A 12,534-nucleotide genomic window follows, 5' to 3' on the forward strand; every position below is an offset into this window, starting at 1 on the left:
AGTCAAGTGAATTTTTCGGAATTAATGAAAATGTAATAGAGCACTGGCAATTAATTTAAACAATTGACAATTAGTTTTAAAAAAGTTGAAAATTAGTTAGAAAATTACAATTGCTTTAAAAAATTAATTAATTTGAATAGTTTTTGAAATTAAAAAAAATGTTTTTAGAATACTGACAATTGTCAGTCAAATTAGTTTAAAAAGTTAACAATTAGTTTAAAAAATTAACAATTAGTTTGAAAAATTAACAATTAGTTTGAAAAATTATCAATAAATTTGTAGAATTAACAATTAATTTAACCAATTAGCTAAAAAAAGCCAAGAAAACATTTGGAAGACAATGAAAAACTCGGAGAATGATTAAAAATTAATGAAAGTATATAAATTTCTATATTTAACGAAAATTACTATTCTTTCAAAATATAGATAAAAAAAACAATGAAGATAATAAAAGTGTTAAAATTTGAATGAGAAATATCTCTGAAAAAATACTTTTTATAATTATATGGAAAAATAAATCGCTTTATGACAAAATGTATATTTCAAATTGAGAATTTAAAAAATATCATAGTTGAGAAAATTTAAATAAATAGCAATAATATATTGCTATATAGTAGTGAAATGGTAGTAAAATAGCAGTAAAATTAGTAGTAGAATAGTAATAGAATAGTAAATAAATAACAAAGAAAAATCTCTAAATTTAGTTAAGAATTATGTTAATAATTAAATTTACATTTTATTCTTTAAAAATTCACTCGAAACATTTAAGTTCATCATACACTGACAATAAAAAAATATGTTTTATTTATTTATATTTTTAAAAAGACAATAAAAATTGATTATTTAAAAGCTATTGCAGGTTTCTCGAAGCTTAATCATCACAAAGAAGATATATTTATTTCGACAATTGTTCCCCAAAGGAAGTGATTTAAATTTTTATTTAAGTTTCTACTTTTTATTTATTTTACTTATTAGAATTTTTGAAAATAATTGAATTCTTCCAAAAATTTTATTAAAATTTTGAAATTCTATTTCAAAATTCTATTTTATTTCTATTTCTAATTCTATTTCAATTCTATTTTTTAGAAATTTTATAAAAATTGTACTCAAAATTATTTTATAAAATTATTTTATAATAATTAATTGAATTGATTTAAAAAAATTTATCGGAACTTTTGAGAATATTGACTTCTATTGAAAAATTTTTGTGAGTTTTTTAAAAATAATTTAATCTTTTTGAGAAATTTTATTAAAAATGTATTTAAAATAATAGAATTTCTATGAAGAATTTTATTATTTACAAAAAAATAATTCAATTCTAGAGAAGAATTTTAGTAAAATTTTTAAAATAAATTGAATTAGTGTGAAGAATTTTATTACTTACAAAACAAATAATTGAATTCTTGCCAAGAATTTTATTCTTTATAAAAAAATAATTCAATTCTAGAGAAGAATTTTATTAAATAGTTTGAAAATAATTGAATTCTTGCGAAGAATTTGATAAAAACTTTTGTAAATAATTGAATTCTTATAATAAAATTTTATCAAAACTTATTAAAATAATTCATTTCTTTTAAAAAATTTTGTGTAAATTTAAAAAAAATAATTGAATCTTTTCGAGAAATTTCTTTAAAATTGTATTAAAAATAATTGATTTCTTATGAAGAATATCATTTAATTTTTTGAAAATAACTAAATTCTTATACAAAATGTTATCAAAACTTTTGAAAATAATTAAATTGTTATTAATAATAAACGTAATTAAAAAAGCCGTACTTTGCGAAATTAGTTAAAGGGAATATTTAAACAATAATTATATCGAAAGCTTTTTAATTATTTATGAATTAATCTTTAGAGAAAATACGCGAATTATATTTGTTTCACTAATGTAATCAATCGAAATTATAATTATTCAATCGAAATTTATAAATCTAATATTAATCCAAATCTTTCAATTATGAATTTTCATTAAAATTTTACTTTATTTCAAATTTATCCAAATTTATAATACTCAAATATTAAATTCCATTTTAATTAATTAAATTACTTCTGCTGCTTATAATATGAATAGAAATATTTTGTATTTAATTAAACCCAATTTGTATAGAATTTTTCAGCTGACTTTTAATTTTAATTTCCGGAAATTAAATTCTAGATAAAATATTTTAATAAAAATATATTTTATGAGTATTTTGGAATTTTCTGATGTTTTTTTAACATTTTTTGTGTTGTTTTGTCCTTTTTTTTTGTCTTTTTTAGCGTTTTTTGTGTTTTTGTGTGTTTCTTTTTGTGTAGTAAAACTTTTTTCCATTATATAAAATATAAAAAAAAAAATTCCATCTCATCCCCTTCCGATACAGTGATTAATTAATCCACTTTTTTATCGAGTACCTTCGTCAAGCAGAAAAAAGAAAAAGAAGAAGAAAAATAAGAAATCTTAATCTTGCTGGAAGAGAATTTCGAAAAGTGAAATCTAAGATGTAAGATTCGAACTAATTTTTCAAGGATTCTCACGAAAGCCCAAAAAAAGAGGGAAATTCGTGTACGCAATTTTTTGTGTGTGCGATAGACCTACATCCTCTCTTCTGTTTTATCGACCCCATGTACCAAGTATTTCCACCCTTTTACTGAGATGTGAGATTGTGTAAAATGACGCATGCTCATAGCTTTGTGCGTGATCTTTTTGCTTATACGCTAGTTTATCGGGGGTCAAAGTAAGGGTATAACATTTTGATAAGTCAAAATTCAAGAATCCCATTTTTTTCCTTTTTAATATGGAAGAAACTTGAAAAAGGTACCCACTCTCTCGATTTCTCACATTCACCTGAAACAATCTTATTAAAAAAATGAGTTTTAAATTCAAAATTCGCCAAAAATGTCATCTGGTGCTAGTTCTATGTTAGTGATTAATAAACAATTAAACGAAATGACAGAACGCTTCATCTCTCCTTGTATACGTTCGGTGAATATAAAATATCAAAATGTGAATTTTCCCCAATAATTATTAATTTAAAAAAAAATAGACTCTATAACTATAAGAAAAGAGCATTTTTCCCTTTTTCAAGAAACGAGGAATTGTTTTAAAAAATTATGTGATAAATATTCAATTAAAAAAAAGTAAAATATTTCAAACATTCGTGATTTAGTGATTTAACAGTTAATAATTATTATAAAAATAAATAATAGAAATGAGTTCTAAATAATAACCAAATAGTTGAAAAATATAAAATATATATTAAAAATTAATAAATATATCCAAATTTTAGAAACAATATTTAGATGAGTTAAACATAAAGAAAAAAAAAATAAATTATGAACGTTAATTACATTCAAAGAATATATAAATAATATCGTAGAAGAACGTGCTATAATAGATTTTTAAAGAAGAAAATAAATTTATCTCCCCAAATAAAACAAAAGGCAACGCCCGAGGATTGTGAAGCTTCATCAATTTTCAATAGAGAAATGAAAAATATATAATTGCTAAATTTTTCTCTAAATTTCCATTTCTACATATTTAAATATAGAAGAATAAAAAAAACTATGACGTCAACAAAAGGATGTAACGAAAGTTTACAATATACGATTCTTAGGGAAAATTATTTTTCAAAAATAAAATTAAACAATGTATTAACATGAAAATTATTTCTAACGATATAAAGGAATAAAAAAATGAGGATAAAAATTGTCACTATTGGAAAAGAATCGAAATGATCGTTTCATTATATTTAGGATTATTCATCGTTTTATGGACTTTTGTAAATGCAAATTTAAGTTCACGAATTGTTAAAACAAACAATGGAGAATTATCGGGTGTTATTATTTCACTTGGACGTAATATGGAAAGTGTTGAAGTGTTTCGCGGTGTTCCCTATGCATCGCCTCCCGTTGGTTCACTTCGATTTATGCCACCTGTCAGCGGTGCAATTTGGCAAGGCGTTAAAGTTGCCGAGGAATTTGGACCAGTTTGCCCACAAAAATTACCATCATTAACGGATAAAATTCCAAAAGGAAGACTCGATTATCTTCGACGTATTCTTCCCTATTTGAAAAATCAGAGCGAAGATTGTCTTTATCTAAATATTTACGCTCCAGTGCAAGGTAAGAAAAAATTTTATTTCTTAATGAGAATGTGAAATGTGAATGAGAAAAGAAAAAAAAAAGAAATGTTTGAAAATAATTATTTTCGAAACAAAATGAAATTTTGAACTTTTTTTTAGCTGGTTCGAGAGATATTGCTAGCAAAAGATATCCAGTAATTGTATTTATTCATGGAGAGAGCTACGAATGGAGCAGTGGTAATCCTTATGATGGAAGTGTATTAGCCAGCTATGGAGGTGTAGTTGTTGTCACAATAAACTACAGATTAGGAGTTTTAGGTAAAACGTTTTGATAAAAATAAACGATGACAAGGAAAAGCTTTGAAACACAATTGCTACGTTTTTTTGAATTTCCGGATTAAAATTTTTATTTTTTTCCTCTTTAATTACTAACAATATTTATTTCTTTAATGAAGAAATAAACATTCATTTAATGAAGTAATAAACATTTATTTAATCAAGAAATAAATATTTTTTAACTCAATAAAGAAATAAATTATTGTTAACTATTAGCTTACTATTTAAATTAGTTCATTCAATTCAATGAAATCAAAATTTAATAATAAATTCATTTCTTTTGTCTGTTACTAACAATATTTATTTTTTTAATGAAAAAATAAACAAATATTTATTTAATCAATAAAAAAAGTAAATATAGTTCATTCAAAATTTAATAATAAATTAACCCTTTTGTCTTTTAATTACTAACAATATTTATTTTTTATAAAAAAAAATTTATTTATTTTTATATTTAATCAATAAAAAAATAAATTATTGTCAACTATTAGTTTATAATCTAATCTACTTCATTCAGTTCAATTAATTCAAAATTTTTAAATAAGTTTAATTCGTTTCTCCTTAATACTCAATATTTATTTTTTTAATGAAGAAATAAACAAATATTTATTTAATCAATAAAGAAATAAAATAATTGTTAACCATTCGTTTACTATTCAATTTAATTCATTCAATTCAACTCGTTCATAATTTAATAATAAATTAAATTCCTTTGTCTTTAATTACTAACAATAGAACTTATTTTTTTAATGAAGAAATAAACATTTATTTAATCACTAAAGAAATAAACTATTCTTAACTATTAGTTGACTATTCAATTTAATTCATTCAATTCGTTCAAATTTTAGTAATAAATTAAATTACGTTATTAATTACAATTGTTTTATTTGCAATTATCACAAATAATAAACTTAATAATTAGTAAATTCGACCTACTTTATTAATTACCGTTGCAGGCCTCGGATCGACTTTAAAACTCAAAAAAAAGTCGCTTTAGTAGATTAAAAATACAAAAAAATTCCATAAAGTCGTTTATTTTATTACGTCAGTGAAGTTTACAACTGCAATTAAAGATTGAAAAGGAAAAAAAAATATTTTCTATACAAAAAACAATAAAATTCTTGCGTTTACAAATTTTTCTGCTTAAAATTTGTTAATAAAAACTTTTTATATTTTTTACAAACACTACTGTCGGAAAATTTGCTTCTGAAAAATATTTTTCCTTCCAATTCATTGATTACGTTATAAACTTCACTAAGAAAGTATTTTATTCAGTGTTTTCACAAAAATTTTATAATTTGTATTTTTTATTTCCCTATTCAAATCTTTAATAATTTTGTTATATTTAAAAAAAAAAACCTGTTCATTTTTCTACAGGACTTAGAATATGAAAAATTTCAAATTCAAACCTTTTGAAATTAAACTATTTTTTCTAAAAATTACAAATTCAATTCTTTCGAAATTTTATTTTATTTTCTAGAATTTTTTAACTAAAATTCTTCTCTACAGAAATAATCTATTTTTAATCATTTAATATTATTAATATTAGTTTTTTATTTTAATATTATTTTTAACAATTTTCGAAAAGTATTTCTAGATTTCAAATAAAAAAATTTAATTTTTCTATAATTGTAAATTAGATTCTTTATGTTTTTTGTAAGTTAAGACGAATTCTTAAAAATATGTACAACCAAAAGTATTGAGAATAATTGATTTGTAGAAAATTATAATAAAAACATTTTTAAAATTAGTTTTTTTTTAATATTTAAAAATAATTTTTGAAAGATGTTAAATTTTTTAATTGTAATAATTGAAAAATCTCCAAATAAATTGAAATTTAGTTAAAAATTTTCAATTTTCTGAAAATAATTCAATTTTTTAATAGAATTTTGGGAAAATATTAAAAAATGAACAAGTTTATAAAGAATTTTAATTACAAATACAAAAATAGATTATTTCTTAAAAATTTTTCAGATTGTAAATCTGAAAAAATAAATCTTAAAAATTTAAATTTTCTTTTTTTTAAACTCATTGAATTTTAAAAAAATGTGATGAAAAAGCTCTAAAAATTAGATTTTAATAAATATTGTAATGAAAAAATTGAATTTCTTTAAAGAATTTTCAGGACAATTTAAGAAATTAATCAAGTTTTAGATTGCGACTCATTTGACTTTTCTTAAAAAAGAAAAGTCGATAAAGTAACATTTTTTAGTCGTTAATTTAGAATTCATTTAGAAAATCAAAATAAGTAGAAAAAAGACTCCTTTTTTACAAAATAGTCGAAGAAAGTCCAAAAAGTCACACAATCCGAGACCTGCCATTGTTTCTTATTCGCAATAATCGCAAATAATAATCTTAATAATTAATTAACAGTAATTGTAATTGTAATTGTCTTTTAACTTGTTTGGCAATAAAATAATTTGTCATTTTCAGGATTTTTAAATGTCAATATGGGTTCAAACTTACGTTCACCAGCAAATTATGGTCTCATGGATCAAATTGCTGCCTTACATTGGGTTCACGAGAATATTGTTTATTTCGGTGGCGATCCAGGGAATGTCACATTAGTTGGTCATGGAACCGGAGCAGCATGCGTTAATTTCCTTATGACCAGTCACGCTGTTCCTGAAGGTACACTTTGCAAATTTTGCCAAACCTAAAAAAGATAAAATCCTCAGTTTTCCATTTTCGTAAATTATTCGTACATTCTTTCATGCAAACAAAATAAAATAAAAGAATTATTATTCTCGTATTTTTTCAAATTAAATAAATATTATTCTCGTATTTTTTTCAAATTAAATAAATATTATTCTCGTATTCTTCTCAAATTAAATAAATATTATTCTTTATGTTTTCTTCAAATAAAATAAAAGAATTTTTCTTTACTTCTTTTTAAGTACAATAAGAGTACAATTATTCTTTAATTATGTTGCAAATAGAATAAGAGAATATTATTTGATATAGTTTCGAATAAAACAGAATAAATTATTCTTTTTTCAAAATACAAATAGAATAAAATAACAGAATTATTTTTTAAAATTGCTTCAAACAGAATAAAAGAATTATTTTTTAATTCTGTTGCAAATGGAATATTAGAATTATTCTTAAATTCTGTTTCAAATAGAATAAAAAACCATTATTTAATTTTTTTCCAAACAGAATAAAATAATTATTTTTCTTCCTAATTTTGAAATTTTTGTAAAATAATTTTTAGAGTATAAAAATTATTTTTGCAGGTTTATTGTTCCATCGAAGTGTATTAATGTCAGGAAGTGCATTATCTCCATGGGCACTAATAAGAGGAGCTGATAAATACGCTACACATCTTTCTAAACATTTAAACTGCTCTGAGGTTAGTGGAAACAAAAAAAAATTTTATTGTAGAATAAAAAGAAAAATGACAATGAAATAATTTTCTTTTTCTCCCCAAAGACTGGTTCAGATTCTCCAACACTGCTTCAGTGCTTGAGAAACGTTCCCTTGGACACTTTACTCTCCGTTCCAATACAAGAATTAAAATTTGCACCTGCATTTGGACCCAGTATAGATGGAGTCGTGATAACCCCAGGCGATTCAGATGATCAATCTTGGGACTCAGAAATCGATACAATAAATACTTTATACAATATTTTATTTAGAAAAGACGTAGTCACTAAACTTTCCAGGTAAGAAAAAAATTCAACAACTTTTTTATTTTCTTGAAGTAGAAATAAATTTTGAATTCTTTTTGTAACGTCCATTCCTCTTACGAAGAAGAATTTTTATTTCAAGACAATATTTCTTATTAAATTTAAAACAATTTAACAATATGAATGATAAATTCTTTTCTGATAATAATAATATTTTTTATTGTCTCGAAATAAGAATAAATTTTAAATCTTTTTTTTCCACCTTAGGAAAAATTATTTTTTTGTTTCAGATATGATCTAATGGTTGGTGTCGTCAGAACTGAGGCATATTTGTCACTGACTGCTGATGACGCTCAATATGGAATTGAGGCAGATAGAAGAATTAAAATGCTACGTGAATTTGTTCATAATACATACACCTATCATCAAACAGAAATTTTAGCGACTATTATCAACGAATACACCGATTGGGAAAAGCCAGTTCAACATCCCGTTAATATTAGGTAAATAAAAGCAAAAGTCTGGAAAGAAAAAAAAAATAATACAAATACAAAAAAAAATATAAACAATAATAATAATAATTAAATAGTAATAAATTATTATAAAAGTCAATTATTACAAAAAAAATAACAAATATTTCAGGGATGAAACATTGGAAGCTTTAGGCGATGCCAATGTTGTAGCGCCAACAACAAAAACGGCCGATTTACATAGTCAAACACATAGGAATTCATATCTTTACGTTTTCGATTATCAAACAAAATTTGGCGACTATCCCCAGGTGAGAATTATCAAAAAGAAAAATATTTCTTTAAAAATTGAAGAAATGTACGAAAATAATTTTTTCCTTTTTTAGAGACAAGGTTGTATTCACGGTGAAGAATTGCCGTACTTTTTTGGAGCTCCATTAATTGGCGGACTTGCACATTGGCCGAAAAATTACACTCGAGCCGAGGTTGCGCTTTCGGAAAGCGTAATTTTGTACTTAACGAACTTTGCACGAACTGGGTAAGAAAACGAAAACAAAAAGAAAAATTAAACTATTCAGAATTTTCTTTTTGGATAATTTATGTTAATTGTTAATTTTCCACTTTTGCAGAAATCCTAATGAGGGTACAGTTGATTATGGACCACAAAACTCACGACCAGAACGCACAAAATTGAAAAATATTGACTGGACCGCTTATGAAGCAGTGCACAAAAAATATCTCAGTATAGGTAAAATTATTTGTTTCCAGATATATAATTTTTTATTCAAAAAGTTTTTTAATTTTCAATTTAAAAATATCTTCAATTGAAAAAATATATTTAATTCAAAAAATATCTTTAATTCAAAAAATTACATCTTTTAAATCAAAATTGAATTCTTTCATCAAAAATTATATGTTTAAAGTAAAATTACATTTTTAATCAAGAATTACCAGGATTGCCACGAAAATTTTATTTTCTTCTTCACTGACTTTTCCCTGACTTCCAGATAAAATTTTCAGTTTTTCCTGACTTTTAAAGAATAATTCGATTCACTCTAAAAAATTAGATACTCAAAAAAAATGTTCTAATACATTTATTTTCGAATTTCTTTAATTGTGAAATTATTCGAAAACATCAATAACTTCTTTTTTAAATAAATATTTAATGATTATTATTTTCCCAAAAATTAGGAGTTTTAAAAATTATAAATTCAAACCTTTTAAAATTTAATAAATTAAAATTATAAGATATTTATTATTTATAAAACATGAAGAAATCGATCACTCCGAGTCTTCGACTCGGAGCAATCGATATTTTCATGTTTTGGAAAAATTAAAAATGACCGACCGATAAAATCATTATTCTATATTATAAGAGAATATTGTTACTGCAACTTCTTCAATATTATTTTCATTATTTCAAATCAATTACTATTCTCTAGTACTTTTAATATTCAATTATTATTAAAAATTTTAACTAAAATTCATTTTTAAATTAATTTTTATTAGAAAATTCTACGAGAATTCAATTATTTAAAGACAAAAATAAATAATTTATTGTTTTTCAACATTGAATTCTCATAAAGAATTTTATTAACAAATTTTTAAATAATTGAATTCTTTCGACGAATTTTAATAAAATTATATTGAACGTTTCTCAAAATTGAATTCTCATAAAGAATTTTATCAACAAAATTTTAAATAATTAAATTCACGCTATAATACTTTTAATATTCAATTATTATTTAAAATTTTAACTAAAATTCATTTTTTAATCAATTTTAAATCAATCAATCAATTCTACGAGAGTTAAATTATTTAAAGACAAAAATAAATAATTTATTGTTTTTCAAAATTGAATTCTCATAAAGAATTTTATTAACAAATTTTTAAATAATTGAATTCCTTCGTAAAATTTTATTAAAATATATATTGAAAATCATTGAATTGAGGAAAGTATTTAAAACTAATTGAAATTTTGTTAAGAATTTCATTAAAATTTTTGAAAGTAATTCAATTTCGGAGAAGAATTTTATTACTTTTGAAAATAATTGAATTTCTGCAATTATTTTTAACTTCTTCAAAATTCAATTCTTTTTTAGTGAAATTTAGTGAAATTCTTCTATAAATCCATTATTTTTAATAATTAATATTAAATATATACTATACAATTTAATTAATTTCAAATGAATTTGAATTATTACAATTTTCCAAGGATTTAAGTTAACTTTAAAATTTCTAATTAAATTTATTTAATATGAAATTTTATAAAATTTCAGATTGAAACGTTTTGAAGTTCATCAATTTATAAAAATTGTAGACGCAACTACTCTTTTAAATTAATTTTGAAATTTTGAAGTAAAATTATTCATTAAATAATTTTATGGTAGTTCTTCAAAAACTGAATTATTTAGAAAAAAATTATTGTAATTGAAGAAATTATCATTATTAAAAATAGAAAAAATTGAAGGTTTTATAGTAGAATTCGTGGTAAAAAAATTCCTGACTTTTCCCTAATTTCCCTGACCAATATCTACTTTTTCCTGAATTCCTTGACCTGTGGCAACCCTGTTTTATTTTTAAGTCAAAATTGCATTTTTTTTAATCAAAAAATTACATTCTTTTTTTAAAAGGTAAAAAGAAACGATTGTTTTCTAATTAAAATTAAAATTTCCACAGATTTAAAGTCGAAACTTAAAAATCATTATCGCGCACATCGATTGTCATTTTGGTTGAATTTAGTGCCCGATCTTCACAAACCGGGCACGGATGATGTACCAAAATCTCACCATTTATTAAATATGGACCAGGTAAAATATTCCAGAAATTTGTCTAAATTTTGTCTACATTTTTAAATTCTCTTTTCTAATTTCCTTCTCTAAACCTTTAGATACCACCGAAGATTGTTCAAAAAATACCGATAATATTAACATCGCCAAGTTTAGAATTAACATCGGAGAAACATGAGAATTTATCTTCCGCAATACCAAGTGAATTGGCATTCGGTGAATCGACAACACAACCAGAAGATGGATTCGCGGCATATTCAACTGCCTTAAGTGTAACAATAGCAATTGGCTGTAGTTTATTAATTTTAAACGTCCTCATATTTGCCGGCGTTTATTATCAACGCGATAAGCACACCTATCACAATGAGGAGAAGAAATTCCAAGAAAATGGCCAAATGCCAAATAATATTTGCGGTGAACTCGAGGCAAAAGTACAGTCCGATCGTAATTATGTGAAACACATGTCACTACCAGAATTGACAAATATGCAAAATAATTCATGTCACGTTCCAATACCACCGCCGCCACCTAAAAATATTAAACCAAACAAATCGATTAAAAATTTAATCATTAGTCCCAATCATTTACAGCAGGAGAACGTGATAATGGCTACCTCAACTGCAAGAAAAAAGGATGCCCACACTTATCAACAGATAATGGAGGAATTAAGAGTTTGATTTCTAAAGAAAATATATATTCTTTCTTTTTCTTGTCTACTTTCATTATTTAAAGTTATTGCGACGAATCTCATAAAAAACATTAAGACATTTTCTATTTTGTGACAGTATTTGATAAACGTTACTATATAAATATATATGTTTTTAATAATATAGTTGAGTTTAATTTTACATAACTCAATATTATAAGATAAACAATGTGATTAAGAGCCAGAGCTCTGCGTCCTCGGGTAATTGCATTTCCAATAATATTACATTTTATATAGAAGTGTGAATAAAAGAAAATTGTGTAGCGATCTATGCAAATAAAAATTTGGAAGACAAAAACTTTTTTTTTACCTTTCTTCTCCCATTGAATTCTTTTTTTTCGAACACCTATAAAAATACCTTTCTTTCTTACGTTTGGTCACGAATCATCATTTTTACGAACCTTGAAACTAAATTCTACTCTGCAATTTCCTAAAATCTAAAATCAGAAAAAATCTAATACTTATAGCAAAAAAATAGTGATACAAATGCGCCATCAATCGGAAAAAGAATAAATAAATACTTCAGGGTTGCCACAAAAAATT

The 12,534-nt window shown here is 23.2% G+C and overlaps 1 protein-coding gene across 1 annotated transcript; it reads left to right on the forward strand.

Moving 5' to 3' along the window:
* Window positions 1–3,245: 3,245 nt before the first annotated feature.
* LOC122504339 (neuroligin-4, Y-linked-like) lies at window positions 3,246–12,289 on the forward strand. The gene is made up of 11 exons (XM_043615407.1): window positions 3,246–4,101; window positions 4,221–4,379; window positions 6,831–7,028; window positions 7,634–7,749; window positions 7,830–8,062; window positions 8,317–8,529; window positions 8,669–8,807; window positions 8,883–9,034; window positions 9,126–9,244; window positions 11,176–11,306; window positions 11,387–12,289. Exons 1-11 carry the CDS (start codon window positions 3,711–3,713, stop codon window positions 11,960–11,962), a joined length of 2,427 nt encoding a protein of 808 aa, XP_043471342.1. The 5' UTR covers window positions 3,246–3,710; the 3' UTR covers window positions 11,963–12,289.
* The last annotated feature ends 245 nt before the right edge of the window (window positions 12,290–12,534 follow it).

Source organism: Leptopilina heterotoma, unplaced genomic scaffold (genome assembly GCF_015476425.1).
Source record: "Leptopilina heterotoma isolate Lh14 unplaced genomic scaffold, ASM1547642v1 Lhet_292, whole genome shotgun sequence".
Classification (NCBI taxonomy): Eukaryota; Metazoa; Arthropoda; class Insecta; order Hymenoptera; family Figitidae; genus Leptopilina; species Leptopilina heterotoma.

Coding starts and splice junctions, on each gene's coding strand:
- LOC122504339 (XM_043615407.1), top strand. CDS start 3,711: ATGATCGTTTCATTATATTTAGGATTATTCATCGTTTTATGGACTTTT. Junction 4,102..4,220: donor TATTTACGCTCCAGTGCAAG/GTAAGAAAAAAT, acceptor ACTTTTTTTTAG/CTGGTTCGAGAGATATTGCT. Junction 8,808..8,882: donor AATTTGGCGACTATCCCCAG/GTGAGAATTATC, acceptor TTCCTTTTTTAG/AGACAAGGTTGTATTCACGG.